Source organism: Aricia agestis, chromosome 4, assembly GCF_905147365.1.
Source record: "Aricia agestis chromosome 4, ilAriAges1.1, whole genome shotgun sequence".
Lineage (NCBI taxonomy): Eukaryota > Metazoa > Arthropoda > Insecta > Lepidoptera > Lycaenidae > Aricia > Aricia agestis.
Window position 1 is genome coordinate 16,356,356 of NC_056409.1, and position 21,858 is coordinate 16,378,213.

Here is a 21,858-nt window from a genome sequence, read left to right on the forward strand (position 1 = left end):
TCATCGTGCTGCACGTACCGACTGGACGTCAAAAAAGAGTGCTGTTGTCATGTATCACACGTCTCATTTTATCAAGCAGTGTTACTGATAGTGACATCTCGCTTGCTCAGGCCTTTGTTTCTCTATTCCGCTAGGTATATTAACTTTATGGTATTTTCACAGATTTAATAAGGTTTGCATATTTTTATGTGATTTAAAAATTGTGCACAGCGTCTACTCTTTTTTGACAAGCTACAGGTACGTACTAGTACGTACCAAACATTAATCCGGTGAATTGTATGAGCAAAAAGCCTGTTTACTTAGCTGTTGTCAATTATTAAAAAATCTCTTATCTCACTAAAAAAATAAGCGTGGGAGAGCCATGCTTCGGCACGAATGGGCCGGCTCGACCGGATAAATACCACGTTCTCACAGAAAACCGGCGTGAAACAGCGCTTGCGCTGTGTTTCGCCGAGTGAGTGAGTTTACCGGAGGCCCAATCTCCTACCCTATTCCATTTCCTACCCTCCCCTATTCCCTTCCCTTCCCTACCCTCCCCTATTACCCTATTCCCTCTTAAAAGGCCGGTAACGCACATGCAGCTCTTCTGATGCTGCGAGTGTCCATGGGCGACGGAAGTTGCTTTCAAAAAAAAAAAAGAAGCTGCCTCAAACAATACAGCCAGGAAATGATTGGCAGCACAAAACACGCACCGAGTATAAAAAATAAAACATCAAAGCTAAAAGTATTCCCAAAACGCTGTAACTTTGTGAGGAGAGATTATCGATACTTAACAGGAAGTTTTTTATTCTCCTTATGAGTTCAATAAAACGGAGGAGAGAAGGTATTGTGGAGGGTAATATGTCTTCCGTGATGAAGATCACTCGAATCAATTATTTTGTGTTAGTGAAAGTGTGTTTGACTATAATCTCTTCACGCTGAAAGCGCTGAATCGATTTTAATTAAATTTGGTTCGGATATGAGAGCCTCGAAAATTGATTTTAAAATGTACGGTTGCCTCACGTTAACGAATTTGGGTTGTTGTAGTTTCAGGCACATTGAAACTACGCCTAAAGTCTACTTCAAATATTTATTTTTATTGCAAAACATAATTTGAAACGCTTATATTTTTTTAATCAAAGCAAAATATCTCTGAAAAAGATGTCATTTTACATTTTAATAATTCTTCGAGGATCATTTGAGTGAGTATTGTCCTCAGGCCGTAATAAGACAGAATCGAAAACGATGAGTAGGTAATAAGGCGCACATTTATTTTGCCAACCTCTTCATAAAATAAAATAGCAGCGCTAATAAATACTAAGAGCGGTTCACCTGTCAGACCCTATTCAGTCACAAATAAAAGCGCTGACATGCACACGTTACAAAGGATTATACGGGGCTCAATGTTGTCATTACCAACGACTTGGGCGTACATGTTGTACATAGATGGCTAGTAATGATTCCCTGGTTTAGGTGACGGTGGTCAGTTTCATTGGAACAAGGCTAGCTATGAGTAGTTTTGTTGTGTGCACGTCCACGTCCACTGTCCAGTGTAGTGCACAGCGCTTAAAGACACTCTCTTTCGTCTAGATAATATCCTCAGTGGGATAGACAATCCGACACGACCAGCAAGAGTCGTCCTGCGCATGATGCATATATGTATAAGCGATACCGGTGTAGCTAGAACTAACTACTCTCTATTAATGGTTTAATATTAAGGTTTCGATGCAGTCTTAATCTTAATATAAAAAACTACAAAATATACATTATTACCATTAAACTCAGTGTAGGTATATCCTGAATCTGTTATTTTAATGTAACATAATGTTTTATTCAGCTTTGTTACTCGTAACAACATTTTCTAGTTAAAAGGAAGATGACTATATTATTAAACATGGAACATGTCTGATAATTAATACTTTCTTAAATTGATTATTTACTTAAAACTAGAGATAGCCCAATGGTCGAAATTCGACCTTCGAGTACTACCTATATTTTGTAAAAAATATTGACTTCATCATAGTTTTTTTCATTTCTTGTCTCTGGGACTCAGCTGATCTCAGACTGGCCGTTTAAACATTATCTAATAGTAACTAAAATTAAATAAAAAAAAACAATAATCCATTTTCAATTTGTCAACTTGTTGTCAACAGACTTCAACCATAAATAAAAGAGTATAATTCGTATGTATAGGCTTGTCACTCAAAAATCTGTCATTTTTCCTAGTAGTAGTGTCGAAGTGTGTGTAACGTTTTATTTTTTAAAAATATATATATGATAAAAGCATCATTTTAAAATAATATTAGCTCGATGCACTCCTTCACCATATAAACTATAACTGTGCGAAATTTCATGCACCTACGTCTCCCCATTTTTCGTAAACACAAAACACACATTTTGGTTACAAAGTTTTTCTCTCACGTAATAATATATAGATGTTCTGCCATCTACTGTTTTTTAATTGATCAGATATTACTTACTTGTCAAGTACTGTACCTACGCCTCATAGTTCCTACACGGTCCCTATAGTAGGTACTCTTGCTTCGAATTCCTTCGATAAAATTGTTACTGTCTCTTGGAGTCTGTTATCTTGGTCCTGCTAATGCTCGTTCACAGAAGTTGGCACGCGCCCTAAGAAATAATATACGTGACCGTTTCCGTGGGTCCCGCGACGCGACGTGATATTAACGTTTTCTATACTTACTACCGATTATTTCTAAAGTTTCTTTCCTTTTAAACCATAAATGGTACTCGTTAATATATATTAATGATATTCATTAAATTTAAGCAGTAAATATACTTAATAATTTTATATTCGAAATATAAATGCAGACTGAAAGAAAAGGGATAATTTCGTGCTTATTAAGCTGGGCCTGGGCCGCGAAAAGTAACAGGAAAAGTCCTTTATCTGACTTTGATCGCATCGCGCACGGGCACGGCAAATATAAGGATAGGTACCATATTATTTTTTTATAAACTACGTGTGGGTTGGCCCTTAGTCTATTTAGTATTTATATAAGTCTAAGGTTCAATTTTGTAGGGATTTGACAGATTTCGCAGATGGACAGACGGCACGTCTGTCAAATCCATACAAAATTAGAAATGCATATCTACGCGTCGCGTTGCTGTTTGAATTGACCCATACCACAATAGACATAACTACCAGTACTTCGACTGCAGAGAAACGGACAGGTTTCAATATCTGTCAAATTCGTCGGGTTTCACTAGGATTATGAACGGATTGTGCCTCGCGCTGGCTGATATAATTTATTTTTAAATATTTAAAATAAAGATTTCAAAATTGGATTCTGACAATTTTAATCGCATGTACCAAAACACAAACAACAATACGACCAAAGAGGAACACGTCCATCGAATATGTCATATTTTTAAATTCGTAGGTAACAGTTAACAACCCTAGCGACGATTTTCGTCATAATACGTCAAATTAAAAAATTTCAACATCAGTTCTAAGTCGGCATACTCTATCATTCTGTCTACTCTGCCCAGACCCAGTTTCATCAAGCAATGTTAAATAAATACTGGCTTGTTAAATCAGTTAACGGCCTGTTCCACCATACGCTAATGTCATGTCAAATCGCCTAACACGGTGTTAAATTTTAATTCCTGCTGGGGAGGTCCGTTAAATTTCTAACAGGCCGTTATAATAGTCAAAACAACAACTTTCAAAGACAATATCCAATATCAATAAAAGAATCTGTTTTGACTATTGAGTGTTTCCGCCATGTTTTTCATGTTATGCATAATTATTTATTTTCATTTTGTCAAAAATTCAGCCCTCGGATTTTCCTTGACATTGCAAATACACTGACTTGTATCAAAATTACCAAACCGAAATAAGTAAATAAAAGTTTGTATCATGTGAATCATGATACAACTTAAAAAGAAAAGTAAATTAAAAAGAACTATTGTAGTGTAACAAATGTATGCGATCAGTGATATTTTAATTTGGTCGCATTATCTACCAGATGACGTATTATACGAATAAGGTGAAAATGACACATTGCAGCCAACATTTACAACAGTATTAAACTTGTAAGTACATTGCAATTTCGTCGCCTTATAACAAGAACGAACGAATTGAATGTTATTCACTCGTTGTTCACTTAACATTGTATTTACTAATCCGCTGTTAAATATTTACTGTGGGACATAAGTATTTTAACAGTCTGTTTAATTTTCCAAGGTCCGTTAAGTAATGCCATGTTAGGATTTAACAAACAGAGGTTGGTGAAATTGGGTCTTAGACTTATATAAATAGACTAAGGTTTAAGGCGAAAATACAGAAATTTCTAATAGCGAACTGCGAAGTTCCTATTCCCATCTCGTCGAAGTACCTACTCATTACAAGTAGGTTATGGAAGGTCGCGGGGAACACGATCGATATTCCTTGAATTCCGCAAATTATTATACTTAATTGTTTAAAACTTGGCGAGGGTGCTAGATTATCCTAGATTTTGTACATCATAATTTTCTGGCTAAAACGTCTTGCTTAAGATCTGACGTTTCGAAACTGAAAAATCATTATAGGACATTCTGATAGGTGTTGTTGAGTCCTAACAAAACAAAACAAAGAGTAGGTACTTATATATTTTAATGTATGTTTCACAATATATTTTCGTGTGATGAATTTCCAGTGGAGCAAACAAGCTTGCTAGTTTTAGGTATTATTGATCAAAACATTGTAGAAAAAACACTCCTACAATGAAGAATGCGTAGACAAAATTGGCGTCTACTGCCGCACTCAGAGACGAATATTAATCCGAGCAAACGACCTTGACCATACATTTGACGCGTTGCCGAGATCGCACAAAAATCCAATTTTTTTTACTTAGTTCAAAATTGGTCTAAAAAAATTCAAACGGGGAATATGTAGATGAATTAAATTGAATATGATGATTAAATTTGAAAAAATTGGGTAGTCTAAATAATTTGCCCTGAGTCGTGACATTTTTCACGTGCGTTGCAGGTTAAAAATTATAATCTTTACTTTGAGTGCCGTATCTATTTATAAGTATAATATATTTGGTATCTCTGTATCGCGATATTTACACGTGGAATTATGTACATACAATTTTTAGGAGGTATCAGGTAGGGTACTTGAAGTGGTAATAAAAAACAAGTGTCCAATTGAAGTCGACAAGTACAATATTTAATCAAGCTTAGCATTCCTTTAAAGGTTATAAAATGTATAATATAGACTATAGATATAGTCAAAGTTTCTTTCAACAGCTGTAAAGTATTTATTGTAGTACTAGCTGTCCCAGTGAACTTCATGTCACTTAAAAACTTTCCCTAGACTTCTACGAATATTTTAAGAATAAAATCAGCCCAATTCGTTCAGCCGTTTTCGATTTTTAGCGTTACTAACACATTTGAAAATCCATTTTTATATATGTCGTAAGTAGGATGATTTGATGAATCGGATTATTGCGAAAATTCTAGGGACTTCGCGAAAACACGGATAATTAGACAATGGTGATTACATTTTTCAACCTCGACAACGACAAAAGGTCTTGTTTTCGCGAAATCGCGAGTTGACTTAGTAAGATTGCAAAATGGATCGTTAGTTATAACCGAAAAAAATCACTGATTGGTCGGTTTAAGCGCCCCACAACAACATCTTCTCTGATTGGTTGAAGACTTTACGTTTAAAATGTCAATTCATTGTCACGCGTTGTTTTTTTTTTGTGGTCGTTTTTGTAAGCGAGCTAGCAGTTTTTGATGTTTTTAATGTGTTTAAAATTGCAGTTGGACTTGAAAAGTAGCGCGAAAAGTTATCTAAAAGTGTGTCTGTAAACACAAAATGACTGATACAAGACGTGAAATTAGTGCTGAAAGTTCAACAGATCCAGAAACTAATTCTGAGGTTATGGTTGAGATAAGAAAAAGGTTAAATAAAAAGTACAGTTCCTATGAACAGGCATTGTCATTTCTTTACAATTCTATGGTATAATACCTCAAAGATACATATAGAAAAAGATAGTAACCAATCAGAATAAGAATTGGCCAGTAAGCAAAAATCAAGCCAATCAGCGTTAAGAATGTGCAATGTTACTAAAGTAACTCGCGTTTTCGCAAAAAACCTAACTTTTTTCAGAAAAATTTAAAAATATAAACAGCATTATCTAATTATCCGTGTTTTCGCGAAGTCTCTAGAATTTTTGCGATAATCCGATTTAACAAATCATCCAACGACATATACAGTGTGTTACAAAAACTAGTGATAATAGTTTAAGGTGTGTACATGTTCCTTGTAGAGAGTTCACTGTGAAAGTAGCAGCTCTGAAAGACGAACATTTTTTTCACTTTTGTATGGGGAAGCTCGTGACGCTCGAGCCCTACAAGGAACACGTACACACCCTAAAGTATTATCACTTGTTTTTGTTACACCCTGTATATAGATTTATTGTTAGCGCCATCTAGTTACTAGTGCTTGTAAAATAATATTTCAATTGTAGATAATGAGTAATGAGTAATTATTAATAATAATTATTATCTGTGATACCTCAACCACTTGTTCTCTTCCTGTTCTCCGTCTTGTTTTAATTTTAATAATTATATTTTTTTGTACAAGTTTTAAGTGTTCCAATTTCCTAGGTAGGACCCAATTTTGTTTAAAAATGTGTTGAGATAGAACAAACAAAACTAAAAGTACCTACTTGCGTATACTAAAGGGAATATAGGATAATTAACAAATTGTTTCTCTTATATCATACCGTAATTTTATTAACAAAATTGCTAAGAAACTTGACTTGCTAGGATCAGCGCGGTTATAAATAAAATATGCACATCTCAACATTTTGAGCGGTGCTTTCCAATCTCGAATTAACTTCAAAACTTTGGCACTGAGGTCATAATTTACAATTAAGATGTTTTACTTATTTCGCCTGCTACCAGTTGCGTTATAAAAATAATGCTGTTTTTGTCCTGGAGGAGAACATAGGAAAGTTTTTATCTCGGAAGAAAAAAAAAGTTCTTGTGTGAGACATATAAATTTTGACACAAAAAAGTTAAGGGGCACATTATTAATTAAAATGATGCAAAAGCATTTTAAAATGGCGGTATTTTCACCACGGAGCAAAAACAAAGGTTTTCACCCTACATGTGTCTGAGGACTGAGTCCGATTGACGCGCCCGGCCCGGCGAAGCCTGCGTAATGCACGTCATCCGTGTGATATAATCAGGTAAATCAGGCTTTGCGGCGCTAACAAATATGTACCAATTTAGGACCCTATTGCCAAACAATATTTCACTAGACTCTGTTCACGCCTAGAAATAGGGGATTTTGAGCCCGTATTTTACCCCAAAAATTTTTGAAAATCATTTGTTAGTGAATTGGTCTATTAATTCAATAATTAAATAGAAGTATCACCAGGCCAAAAACAGGTAGAAAAACTAAAAAGAGTGCCCTAACCCGTTAAGCAAAATTTTGTGGTCTTGCCCCTCGGTCACGATTCACTAAAAAAAAATTGCCGGTTTCTAAAGTTTTTTGACCAGAGTTTATCTACTCACTACTTTTAGACAATATTATGTTAGCCAATCAACAGCGATGTTGATAAACATTAAAAAACCTCCGGAACCGGGCATTGAAAGAAAGAAACAAAAAACTAATAATAAAAAAAAAAAATTTCACACAACTTAACATAGTAGGTATTTAACATATTAAATTGGAGTGTGTGTGTGTGGTGTGTGTGAATGAGTGTGTGTGTGAGTGAGTGTGTGTGTGTGTGTGTGTGTGTGTGTGTGTATGTGTGTGTGTGTGTGTGTGTTAGTGTGTATATGTATGTGTGTGTGTGTGTGTGTGTGTGTGTGTGTGTGTGTGTGTGTGTGTGTGTGTGTGTGTGTGTGTGTGTGTGTGTGTGTGTGTGTGTGTGTGTGTGTGTGTGTGTGTGTGTGTGTGTGTGTGTGTGTGTGTGTGTGTGTGTGTGTGTGTGTGTGTGTGTGTGTGTGTGTGTGTGTGTGTGTGTGTGTGTGTGTGTGTGTGTGTGTGTGTGTGTGTGTGTGTGTGTGTGTGTGTGTGTGTTGATAGAAGTAATTCAGTTTCATTATAATTAAGGTTTAATAGCCACTTTTGCACAATTGATTTACATTTATATATTGTTTTATCGTAAATATTTAATAAGTCGAGTGAAAAAAACAGAGTGATGTTTTACAACAATGCAGACCTTATCTGATCTACGTTTAAGCTGTATATCAGGGTCAAAAATAAGCTCGGAGTGTTTGTGAAGTATAGCATGGAGAATTGAAGAAAGACGTCTGACTGATAGCACTTGAGAGTCCTGGTAAAGATTATTAGTAGGGTATCTGAATGGCTTTTTAAACATAACTTTAAGTAAGGATATTTGTGCTCGTTCAGCTTTAATCATTATGGATTTGCATGCTGTTTTATAACTTTTTTTGAAGGGCTTTGGCCCACCACACATTCCCACCACTGTATCTCCTTTGTCGCCAGGATCGACAGCGGTATCTAACCACGAAAACCTTTTGATATGATCTCAGGGAGCCCTAGGGACATGCTAAAGCTGTCTTGGGACCCGCAACGAATTTAATCATAGGAGGAGTAGGAAGTATAAATAGTGAGATTAAGCTCAGCGAAATAATTTAGCAGATTGAATACAGTCTTTTCGCAGTGAAACGTCCGAAAATATTTGTATATCCGTGGACAATGTCCTAGTCCGAACGAAGTCATCTTCTTCAACAAATACAGCAAAGAACTTTACAGATATAAATATAATAGATGAGCCACCTTAAAACGGTACATACAAATAACATTCTCGAAGTATCAAGATGGGTGTTTGTGAGGTATACCGCATAGTCTAAATAATTTGCTGTGAATTAAAAAAAAGGTTTATGTTTATAACATTAATAAACATAACAAAACTTGAACTCTTGTTAATTATTATTTACAATATTTTACATCGGAAATTACTTTGGTATGCAATAAATAAAAGACGGTTAGTATATTATTAATTTTATTATTGGTTAATACATATTGAAAAACCTAGAATTGAGGATTTTAGATAATGATCTTAAGAATATTTCGTTTTAATGGTAACACAAATATAAAGATGGATTTAATACCTACTTAATCCTATGTTCCTACGGGATTTAAATTCCAGAACATTTCAGAGATGAGTCAAAGTTTCACTTCCAGTGCTCTAAGTCCGGGAATATTCTATTGGCTATCTGGACATCTGTTGGCATTCTGCAGTGTTTACATTTCATTTCTCGAAGCAACAAACGGCGTAGTCAGAAAGTGTGCGCGCGCAGATTTCATCGCGATAGCTTTGAACGGTCGTAATCTTGATCGACACGGCCGCCGCACTATGGAGGGATTTCTGTTGCTATTGTACTAAACCGGGCTCCCGGTTACAACTTCCTCAGTCCCTTTGCTGCTTTGCTTACTTTTTATTGCCCCTTTTATTCGTCAATTGCACACTTCTGTCACACGCATCTGTATATACGATTTCAGATTGTTATCTCACTGGACAATTTCAGCAGTTGACATAGTTTAGTTCTGAGTGTTGGAATGACAATAGGACAACAAAGGAGATTAAGGTTTTTAAGTATTAATTCCAGAAACTGTAGAAGAAAATTAGGTTTTAAATTTCCTATTTTTAATTATGTTGCTACAATACAATTTCGATTGCATTAAATTATTATTTGGTAAATACACTGACCTCCATTATACATGGAGGTCAGTGGGTAAATAGCTATAGGTAGTACTTATACCATCATTTTGATAATTAGTTCACTTTGTAATTATTAGTTCTGAAGGACTGTCAAGTTTTTACTTTCACATGTTTTATTGAAATGACTTAAGGGTTTCTTTATTAATTTTTCTATCTCTGGAATATATCCATATTTTCGCAGATTCGTATCGCTTTGAGAATCGTCATGTTTTTCGTTAGCACTGTAATTGTCTTTCTGTACTTTGTGAACTATTGTGTTATATTCGTCATCTAATATCTGCTTATCAATGAAATTGTTACAATACTTTTTGGTTTGTCCTTCCACTAGCATATTTTCTATATTGAGCAAATGGTTTTTTAGTATTAACTTTGCGTATGGAAAAGGTACCTTCATTTGTCTAAATAACGATTTTGTTTTAATTTTTTTGTTCAAAAGAACTAAAGATCTTTCATCTACAGTCAAGTTTTTCGTGTCGCCAGTTTTGTACAACTCGTTGTCCAAATCTTTACCAGTAACAATCGTCATTTTCGGCTGTGAGTTATCCCACATCACATTAAATGAGCTATTTTCAGCAACATTGACCTGCAACCAACAGACATTATTATTACTACATATAAGTAGGTATTATAAATGACTAGATGACGCCCGCAACTCTGTTGCGCCAAAATTAGTTTATCGCGCGGGAACCGTACATTTTTCCGGGATAAAAAGTATCCTATGTCCTTTCCCGGGACTCAAAGTATCTCCATGCCAAATTTCAGTAAAATCGGTTCAGCGGTTGGAGCGTGAAGAGGTAACAGACAGCATTTATAATATTAGTATGGATTACTAAGGACTGTTAGGCAACCTAATTTTTACTTACCTGATTTAATTCACTGTTTATAGTAACAAATATATCACTAATGATCAGTACAATACTAAAATATTCCATTTTTACTAAAAAATAACCTCTCCTTCAACTTTATTCTCGTACATTCCTGCTGCACGCCGCACTGCTTGCAAGCAAATGTACGTGTACGTTTAAGCGTGAAGAGGTATTTGGAGTGCAATAAATATATTATAGTCATATTGTTTTGTAAATATACTTATTGTCACAGATGTGAACAATACCTAGGTATAACAATAATACTAGACGTTCCGCGCGGCTTTGCCCGCATAAATTAGGAATTTTACGTAAATCGTACATTTTCCCGCAAAAAAATAGCCTATGTCCCTTCACTTGGTCTACTCTACATATTATGTGCCGAATAACTTATAAATTCATCCAGTAGTTCGCGAGATAAGCGGCTTCAAATAATTTTCCCGGTTTTTTCCACATTCGCCTCTGTTTCTTCGCTTCTATTGGTCTTAGAGTGATAATTTATAGCCTTCCTCGATAAATGGGCTATCTAACACTGAAAGAATTTTTCAAACCGGACCAGTAGTTCCTGAGATTAGCGCGTTCAAACAAACAAACTCTTCCGCTTTATAATATTATTATTACTAGCTATCCCGGTGAACTTCGTGTCACTTTAAAACCTTCCCTGGACTTCTACGAATATTTTAAGTCTAAAATCAGCCCAATCCGATCAGCCGTTTTCGAGTTTTAGCGCGACTAACACATTTGAAAATCCATTTTTATAAATAAGAAGAAGATAGTATTACTAATATTAATATGTGGGGTCTTTTTGACATTTAAGGTATGTCATTGACATAAATGGCGTAACTTACGTTTGATTAATACTTTTGTCGAGAATCATAACTTCTGAAATCTTTGGAAACCTATTTATAAGTACCTAACTAATCCAATTAGGTAATGGCTATTCACTATTCATACGTAGTTAACTATACCTACCAAAACATTTTGTTATAGATAAGTATAAGACATATTGTAGCAAAGTGCAGACAATAAGATTGATAGTCGTTACTCGTTACTAATATTCTACCTATATTTGTATGTGGCGTAAAATAATTAGTAAAATCATCAGCGATCAGATAGGTGGGATATAAAATAATCCCTTTGCAATATTCCACTTTAAACATGGCGGATCACGATAGGCAATTGAATTTAATGTTGTTTGAAACTGTTGCCAATGTAATCACTATAATCATAACTACCTGCTCACTGCTATAACCCAACATCATCCGTTCGTCGTGTTTTAAAGGTTTTAAGAGTAGCATTGATTGCGGCTGTTTACAGTTTACTGTTAGTAATAAGATTCTCATAATATCTGGTCAGCTGCTCTTTGTCTGAAACTTTGGAAAACTATAAACATGACAGAAAAAGGCAGATGATCTTGAATACTATCAGAGAAGTTGATACCTAGGCTGATGGCGGACGTAAAGTAATTTGGTCACGTTACGTCAAACCCACCCGACCGATTACAGCTAACATTGAATTGACATTTAAAGCCGACCACATGACGTAGGTCCGTCAACTGCCTCGGAATCTATTTCCTCGATGGTACATACGAGTCAGAGGTATAATATTATTATAGACTAGACGATGCCCGCAACTCTGCTATTGCACAGAAATTATTCGTTTATGGCGCATGAACCGCACTTATTTTCCGGGATAAAAACTACCCGGGATACAAAATATCTCCATACAAGATTTCATCAAAATCGGTTCCGTGGTTTAAGTGTGAAGACTGAAGAGGTAACAGAGAGACACACTTTCGCATTAATAATAGATTTTGTTGGGGCCCTCACATTAATTACGTATGTAATAAATTAAGATCACTAACGAGTGAGTTGTATGTTTTAAAATATAAATTAAGTACCCTTTAAAATACTAAGGTTACTTTACCTGGCTTTAGCTGACTCGATTATTACTTATGGTATAAGTACCTACGGTAGAACCTATAAAACATACCTAGAAGCTATCTACAAATTACAAATAAAAATACTAAAAAATATTACTCCTAAGAATATTATAAAGAAAATTGTAAACAGTGAAAATGAACTATTTAAATATTGTCATGTTATGAGTGTATATGATAAAATTAAATTTCAAATCTTAACAGTATCTTATAATCCAGATTGTCTAATAGAAAAAAAGAGACCTTCGAACTTAAGAACAGTATCCTATTTTAATAAATATGTATTGCCAAAGTCTAACAATGTTTATGGTCAAAGAACTTCAGATTATCTAATACCACATTATGCTAATGAACTACCAAATGACCTACAAAAATTGTATAAAGCCATAGATAAAACCAACAAGTATAATGTTAAGAATTTGTATCATAAGTTAAAACGGTACTACTTACCTAATTTTATAAAACAATAGCTAATAATATTATGTTGTTGTATGTAATGTACGCTAAGTAACAACTACACTACATTTACCTAAATAGCAAGTTAATAACAATCTACTTATTGTGTAATTAGCGACTCGCTGGATCACAGATAAACTCTGCGTGGTTTCCGTGGTACGGCACTATGTTAAATATAGTATTTGTTTAGATAACTAAATAAACGATTAAAAAAAAAAGTATGGATGGAAGCAGACCTTATAATAATTATTCCCAATTTAATTTTCTTAGTGAGGGCCAAGGGGGTAAGTGTGTAATTTACTAACAAAAACTTAGAGATTTTAGTATTTATTGATCATTTACATCCTTAGTAGATACCGAAGACGGCGGTGATCTCGCCGATCACGACGTCGAGGTCGATGCCGTGCTCGTGAAGGGTCTGGGCTTCCTTCTGGAAAGTCTCGCTGTTAAGCAGCGCCTGGAAGATCTGCTTCCACTCGTCGGTCTCCAGGTCGGCCATGGCGTTGGCGAAGTCCTCGTCCTCGGCGACCTTCTGTTCGTAGAGGGCGGTCAGCTTGGCCTTGGGGAACTCGGAGATGACGTCCTTGATGTAGGCAGAGATGTCGCGCCCGCTGAGCGTGTGCCTCTCTGTGCGCTTGCTGCCCATGGACTCTGTGAGAAAAGTAATATTATGTATTAATAGCCCTAGAACATATTTTTTTTTTATTACTATCAGGCAAATTTTTTGTGAGTAGCTTAATTTTGATAAGACAAACATCATTTTTATCTGCGAAAAATCTTGAAAGTTGAAAGTGGTATCTAACAGAGATAGAAAGGATTTCATACTTTGATTTGATGGTCCTTAAAATATGGATTGTTCTATTTGTAGGACAATGTTACTCTTAAATTATATAACTATTAGCCTACCAATGTACAAAAAATCAGCTGGTTAGGGTACCGTAGTCAACCAAGTTTTGTTGATTACAGAACCCTAACCAGCTGATTTTTTGAATGCAGTATTGTTGAATTAAGTATTTTGAATAAAGTATTGTGTTTTGATTCACCGTTCCGAGTTTTAGAAGTCATAAAATAAAATTTTCAAGGACAAAAACTGTGTGACTAAATGCTTTTGGTTATGTTGATGTTTTTGAGTAATGTTGAATACCCAACAGTGTCTGTTGGAGTCACGGAATATTTGTACACGTTGGAGTTTTTACTTATGTTTAGTATTTACAGTAAGTATATAGTTAGTGTTTTTTTTAATAACTCTCTAACTTACCAATAGTCTGGTTGAGGAAATCGACGAAGTACATAATGTCAATGCCGTGACCCTCCAAGAATTCCACGACCTGTAAAAAAATAAACTATCATTTCAGGAACTAAAGTTTTATGAGGGTTGATGAGGCTATAAAAACAAAGTTCTAGAGAGTGATCTTTGTTCGCTGCGACTTTATGAAACAACGACGAGGCAAACCATCAATCTTCTGTAGAAGTTAACAAGAAAGTAATGAATTGTAATTGAAACTTGCTCACTGTTAAGTCGAGTTTTTAGATAAAAAACGGATACCTCTATAATGAGCTGTATTGCTGCTATGCTATATTAACTAAACTTAATTGGTCTTGTAAAAAACGAACTAAAGACAGGAATAACTAATCCATGTCGCTGTCTTTGTCTTACACGTTATAAAAGGCATATGTTAGGCAATGACAGCTACAGGATAGTTTATCCTGTCTGCTTTTGTAAAAGTTTAAAAAGACATAATATTTTATTCTGGTACCTACTTACATTAAAGTTAAAAGGTTGAGAGGTTGAATAAATGAATCAACAAAGTGACTCACTTTGTTCATTCACTTTATCTACTCGATAAGACCAAAGACAACTTACAGCCTTGAATTCGGGCAAGTCTTCCATTTCGTACACCAGCTCCTTGAAGTCCTTGCTGCCCAGGTAGTCGAGTCCAGCCAGGAACTCCTCGAACTCCAGGTAGTGCCCGGTGATGTGTTTGATGTCATCACGAGCCTCCTCCATGATCAGGCCAATGAAGTCTTCATAGTGCTCGTGGAATGACTTCCGCGCCTGAGGGGCAGCGCACGACAGGGAGACCAGAGCCAACAGAGCAAAAGCGACCTTCATGATGAGAATGATGATTGGAGAGTTTCCGAAACCTCTTATATAGTCCGAGATACCTTATCAATCATGAGTATCATCTTATGTAAGATACTTGTCCTAACATCGATTGCTCATACCCAAAAGAAGGGTTTATCGCTTTTGCGAGATAAAGGAACGCCACATGTTCTGCTATGCTTCTGCTTGATACTCTAATCCGTTTTCAAAGTACAGTATACTATGTCACTACTCAATATTATATTACAGGCGTAAAAAAAAGTTACTTAAGGTACTTAAGGACTTAAGTAAGGTACTAATTAATTATAACATTTACAGCTTACGTAAAAGTTGTGCAGTACATGTGGGCAGTGGGATAGAATCACATTAAGGCTAACCCTAAAGTGTCGATTTTATAATTCATTTTTATACTTGAAAATAAGCCCCGAATTGTCTCATTTTCTGAAATTGGATACTACATTATATTTCCGAGAATTCGATCTGAGCAAAAACACGATATCTTAAAATTTCCACGATAGAAAAAAATCACAAAGATGCATCTAATTTTCACGAATTTTTCATTTATTGCCGTAACCGTGCATTCAACTAAGTTAATATTTTAACACATTGTATAAAATTCTATCATTGAGAGATTGACCTAGCGGATTTTTAAAATGTTGTATATTTATCGAGTTATTGAGAAAAAACTAATTTGGCGATGAATCGGCGTCGTTCCTTTTTACCAGGCGTATGAAAGACGGGCGTGAGTGTGAAGAGAGAAGGACGATGTTTGATTTTTGGGGTTAGTCGCCCTCTTAATATACTTACTTAATATTCGCAATTTATTTTCCTGACTTCCTACTCATATTATCAAATATGTTTCGTGAATTTCTTTACCCAACAAAATATCTTTAACGGAAAAAAAAACGCCTCATAATAATTGTTTAGAGGGTATTTTGCAAAAACCTGTCAACTACGATTCCTGTGTAACTTCAGTTTGACAAGGCTTTATATGAACGTGGCGAGAAAAGGAACTAAACGCTTCTATCATACAAAAACGTCATTTTTGACATGTGTTTGACAGTCCTCCTTTACCAGCAGCGCTCCCGTCAATGTCACCCACGTTCATTTAAAGCGTTGTCGAACTGTATCTACGACTCTGCAAGCTACAATAATATTTTGAGATAAATATGGACGGAAACAAGGACATAAATTCATCAGCGACAACAAACGAAGACGGCTACATCGACGACTACTCGCATCTCCGACTGTCGTACTACCAGCAGCGCTACGACACGCACCTAACATTCACTGATAGCCTCAATTCAATGTCAACTTTCGATAACGAAGATCGCTTGTCTGATATCGGAGATGAGTCACGGATTCGAGTGCCAGATGAGCGAGGGAATATCCGTAAGCATTGCATATCAGAAATTCCGGAGTTGCCGCATCCGTCGAAGACCGCCGCGGCCGTGATAGCGTCGATATCCCATCGCATGGACTCCGGTCAGCCTAAATTTAAATATGGAAGTCGCGTCGAAGGTCAAAGAACCGTGCCCCCAACTTTTGCCCCTGACCGACGCTCCACGCTGAAGCCTTCGGAAATTGCGAGGAACAAGTAAATTAGGTTAGGATAGAAGTACTTATACAGTGTGTTAGTGTAAACACCGTTACGCGCTCATTTGATGGCTTCAAAGATAACGGTGTTTACACTAACAACTTGTAAGTATATTTTAAAAATCATGTGAAACTTCATAAAAATCAATGTTAAGCTCTAATAAATATTATGTAAGTATATGCATTAATTTGTAAATGTTTAGGATACTTATTTAGTTTAAAAGTTGGATAGTCCATAGTTTAAACAAAATCGGCCAAGTGCGAGTCGGACTCGGGTACGAAGGGTTCCGTACCGTTATAGAGATAATTGGCCAAAAGTTGTGTTTTGTATGGGAGCCCCCTTAAATTTTAATTTTATTATTAAAGTACACAATATGTACTTCTGTGAAAATTTCAACTGCCTGACTGTTGTCATTATTGATATCGAGCAAAAAAGGCCAAAACAATCATGTTTGTTGTAACTTGTATGGGAGCCCCCCTTAAATATTAATTTTATTATGTTTTCAGTATTTGTTGTTATAGCGACAACAGATATACCAGAGGATATACTTACACAATCTGTGTAAATTTCAGAATTCTAGCTATAACGGTTCATGAGATACAGTACAGCCTGGAGACAGACGGACAGATAAGGAAGTCTTAATAATAGGGTCCCGTTTTTACCCTTTGGGTACGGAATCCTAACCACCATGTTAAGTATTCGTCAATTCGTCAAACCATCAAAATGTGATCCCCATTTTCAGTCTCATTCCATGAAGAGGCAACTAAATACTTACTATAATTGTTTTGCTTATTGTACCTTGATTAATTTATAATACTTACTGAAATTATTGTGTGTCATGTTGTAAACGTAGCCTATTCTGCATTCATTTTTACCTGTGCTAGAAAGAGGAAATTGCCGAAAGGTAAACAAAATACTATTCAGGAAAAGTGAGTTTGACGTAGGTACTTTATTTCAATTAAAATAACAACGAAGAAAGGAACTCCGAAAGATTTACAATTCAACAAAAAAGTAATTTTCCTCGTACCGGGTCGATAGAAGTACAAAAATCTCCCTGCCGGCGTAAAATCAAAGGAGAGGAGACAAAACACATAGGTACTTAATTACAAAAGGTTTGATTTCCCTTGCGACCAACAGTGCAACACAATATATACTCGCCGTTTTGTATAAAAATAATATTAATTTCTCAACTTAAAGTGTTTGTAGCCTCGTAGTTAAAGAAAATTAGCTGTAAGGCAAAAATAAAGGAGGACTCATAATATTATGTAGGTTACCAGGCAAGCGAGCAGCGGGCCGACGGGCATACATACGTCGTAACTAAGATACATAAGACTGCAATTTTTTAGATCCTTCACAGGAATATTCATTCAACATACCTACCCTGGTTCGTTGAGAATTGAGATTTAATAAAAAAAACTGTTATTATTATAATAACTCGATCGTGGCTACGCAGACAGATAGATTTTCAATTGTTATGCGACAGCCGGGTGCCGTTTGGGGATTGATGGGTTAATTATAACAAAATGTAAATGATACTCAAATCTTTATTTACAGTTTAATACAGCATAAAATACAACTCAAACTTAACATGGCACTAGGTAGGTACAGCTTTTCTTTTCTTTTTTTACACAAAGTTTTTTTTGTTATAAACTCTACGAATTAGAAATGTTAAATTATTCTTAGTTTAATATAATAACTAATATGTATAAGCAAAAAGGATGACCTAACTTAATCAGTCTTCAATAGTAGTAGCTCAATTCCTAGATATGTAATATTATAATATTTATACAATGTGACCCTACGAATAATAAATAGATGTAATCCAACACCAGTGTCCGATCCTTAAGGTGCTGCGCAGACGACAGACTATCACTTTTTAGTCTGTGGAAATAGAACGCGCAAAAAGTCCGGCGCAAAAAAAATCCGTGTAATTAGGGCACACCGCACCGCGCCAGATCGCGCCGCGCCGCACAAAAAGTGTGAAAAATAGAACGTTAATAACTGCTTCAACACGCGCTAAGTGCTAACGCAGACGGCGCGCAGTAGGAACAGACGCTATGATTTTTTTTTTTATGAAATAAGGGGGCAAACGAGCAAACGGGTCACCTGATGGAAAGCAACTTCCGTCGCCCATGGACACTCGCAGCATCAGCTGCAGGTGCGTTGCCGGCCTTTTAAGAGGGAATAGGGTAATAGGGGAGGTTAGGGAAGGGAAGGGAAGGGGATTGGGGAGGGTAGGGAAGGGAATAGGGTAGGGGATTGGGCCTCCGGTAAACTCACTCACTCGGCGAAACACAGCGCAAGCGCTGTTTCACGCCGGTTTTCTGTGAGAACGTGGTATTTCTCCGGTCGAGCCGGCCTATTCGTGCCGAAGCATGGCTCTCCCACGTATAATGATATTTAATGTGTGTAATTTGTGCGCCGCAAACTCGATCACACAAAAAGTTTGCCTACTGCGATCTCCCTTAATGTCATGTTAAAGGCATATTTTATCGACAAATTGGCCCTCGAATTTTTTATCTCTCTCATGGTTGTACAATTCCATTTAAGTTTTCCGACACCGGTGTCGGGACACATTGTATTTCGTCACATGGAAGTTATGATTAGATGTTTAGATGTCATAGTCATAGTCTAGTCATAACCATTCCGTTAACGGTTTTGAATAAACAATGGGCATTGTCCAAAAAAAATCACATGTACTTTTTATATTTTTTTTCGTTAAAATAGGGTATTTTAGAATATATATTAAATAATTTTGAAATTCATTGGCTAGTTTTTTCTCAATAAATTTTTAAAGTTTCGCTCTGACATCATCATCGGCGGCCAATAATTGACCTCTGCAGTATGATTTTTCCTTTCAATCTTATTTATAATGACTGGTTCGTCAAATGCAAGTTCTCATTATGTGAAAGCTGATACGAGAAGCTTACCAAAAGTTCGAAACGTAATGTTGGTCGAATTTATTGCTAATTTAACGCCATTGAAGGTCAAACAAAGGTTAAACACATTTGTTCAAAAATATAAGTAACTAATGGGTATTTTTTCGTTTATATACAGAAAAACGATCACTGACCTTATTCCTCGAAATGTTTTTGTAATGAGCAAAATTAAAAAAAAATGGACAATTCCCATTTACGACATTGCACATTTCTTTGGTATGGGGCGACTAAAGCAAAATGATCTTATAATTCATTAGTATAATATTGTAATGCATTTTAAGTACTTAGTACTTACATAATATTATGTAAGTACTTACTTGAAATTTAAATGCATCTTTGTTATTTTACACCTTATAACTAAGACTAAAATAATATTTTTATTGTAATCTGTATATATTACAATCTTACGGTGACATATAAATAGCTCACAACGCGTTGTGGAAAGTACTAATTATATATTCTGTGGTTGTGGTCACAGTGAAACGGCCACGACGCGTACTGGCAATCACAAAAAGACCATAACGCGAAATTCGTGTAGTGGCTCATTAAATTAAAATAAAAGTATATTTTTATTATTTATTGAGATCAGATTACTTTATAATTTATATTTAAAAAAATCGATCGAGTGCGAGTTGGACTCGCGCACGAAGGGTTCCGTTTCCGTACCACAATAGAGCAAAAAAATATGCTGAAAAATGAGTTTTTGTATGGGAGCCACTCTTATTTATTTCATTTATTTCAATTGTATTATAAATTATTAAAATACAAATAAAACTGAGTATTTCGTGTATATTTTAAGTGCCTATGTATTGTCGTTATTGATATCGAGTAGAAAATAGCAAAAAAATTACGTTTGTTGTATGGGAGCCCCCTTAAATATTTAATTTATTTTGTTTTTAGTATTTGTTGTTATAGCGGCAACAGATATACACAATCTGTGAAAATTTCAGAAGTCTAGCTATAGCGGTTCTTGAGTTACAGCCTGGAGACACACAGAAAGACAGACGGACAGTAATAGGACAAGTCTTAGTAATAGGGTCCCGTTTATACCCTTTGGGTACGGAACCCTCAAAAACAGCAACAAACAACACGTTGCGCCAGAGAGACAGACAGACAGTAATAATAGTTATTACGTATAATAGTTAGTACGGATAGTATGGAACTATAGATATTTAATAAATAATAATGATAAACACGTTCTGCAGTGATTTAGTAAAAGAAAAATATTTTGTAGTACGCGGTCAAATAATATAACCTTCCATACCTATGGACGATTAATCAATTAAGAACAAATCAAGAAAAACGTAGCATATCAAGATTCAAAACACAACACGAATTTCGCGTTATGGTCTTTTTGTGATTACCAATACGCGTCGTGGCCGTTTTCATTAGAGCCACAGCCCACAAGTCACAAAGCGAATTTCGCGTCGTGGCTGTTTCACTGTGTGACCACAACGCGTTGTGAACAATTTTTTCGCTACGCAACGAGCAAACGGGTCACCTGATGGACAGCAACTACCGTCGTCCACGGATACTCGCAACATTAGAAGAGCTGCAGGTGCGTTGTCTGCTTGTGTAGGTATAGCGTATGTGTGTAGTGTTACTTTCAACAGGCCTGTCCCACTCGCGTATGTAGGTATCGAACTGTAAGTACCCCTCTAGAGGGACAGATCACTAGGGACTCACAAGCGAGCAGTGACGCACGCGCAAGATTTTTTCGTCGCATATATCTACGTACTGATTTAACCGCTGTGAAAGAATCGTTATTAATCTGATAAATATGAACTATTGAAAAAAGGTCAAGGATATATTTCAATAAGGTCATTGAATACTTTAAAATACAAAAAAGATAAAAAAATACACAAACATAGCAAATAAACCAATTTGTTACAAACAAACCACATACTACACAGAAATAAATGCAAGTTACTGTTTAAGTTCTAAAAAAATTCCTGACCAGCTCCTGCACTATAATCGAATATAAAACTATTATAATATATAAATAGGTTGGGTTACTAAAATTTGATTATTACTATAAAAAAGTATACTGTTAGTAGCTATAGTAATTAAAAGAAGATTATTTTATTTTCTAAAAGGTGACAATCTTGATTTCGTCAGAAAGGGTACTTCTTAAATCTCACGCGATAGAAAGAGAGCGCACATGTAGGTGGGTAAATATAATTGTAGGCACCTAGCACTGCGCGGTCGGAATTTGAACTTTATAGTATCGTAGCATGAGTCGTTATTTCTTTAAACGGGTTTCGC

General features: G+C 35.7%; 3 protein-coding genes across 3 annotated transcripts; 1 reads left to right on the forward strand and 2 right to left on the reverse strand.

Moving 5' to 3' along the window:
* Positions 1-9,740: 9,740 nt before the first annotated feature.
* Positions 9,741-10,804, reverse strand: LOC121726147. Its single transcript, XM_042113379.1, has 2 exons — positions 10,559-10,804; positions 9,741-10,278 (listed from the first exon to the last, which is right to left on the reverse strand). The coding sequence occupies exons 1-2, from the start codon at positions 10,625-10,627 to the stop codon at positions 9,769-9,771; spliced, it is 579 nt and encodes a 192-aa protein (XP_041969313.1). The 5' UTR covers positions 10,628-10,804; the 3' UTR covers positions 9,741-9,768.
* A 2,494-nt stretch (positions 10,805-13,298) lies between these two features.
* Positions 13,299-15,096, reverse strand: LOC121726083. Its single transcript, XM_042113312.1, has 3 exons — positions 14,818-15,096; positions 14,212-14,281; positions 13,299-13,604 (listed from the first exon to the last, which is right to left on the reverse strand). Exons 1-3 carry the CDS (start codon positions 15,064-15,066, stop codon positions 13,300-13,302), a joined length of 624 nt encoding a protein of 207 aa, XP_041969246.1. The 5' UTR covers positions 15,067-15,096; the 3' UTR covers position 13,299.
* Positions 15,097-16,128: 1,032 nt separating this feature from the next.
* LOC121726238 lies at positions 16,129-16,833 on the forward strand. Its single transcript, XM_042113492.1, has one exon. It carries the CDS (start codon positions 16,227-16,229, stop codon positions 16,656-16,658), a length of 432 nt encoding a protein of 143 aa, XP_041969426.1. The 5' UTR covers positions 16,129-16,226; the 3' UTR covers positions 16,659-16,833.
* Positions 16,834-21,858: the final 5,025 nt, after the last annotated feature.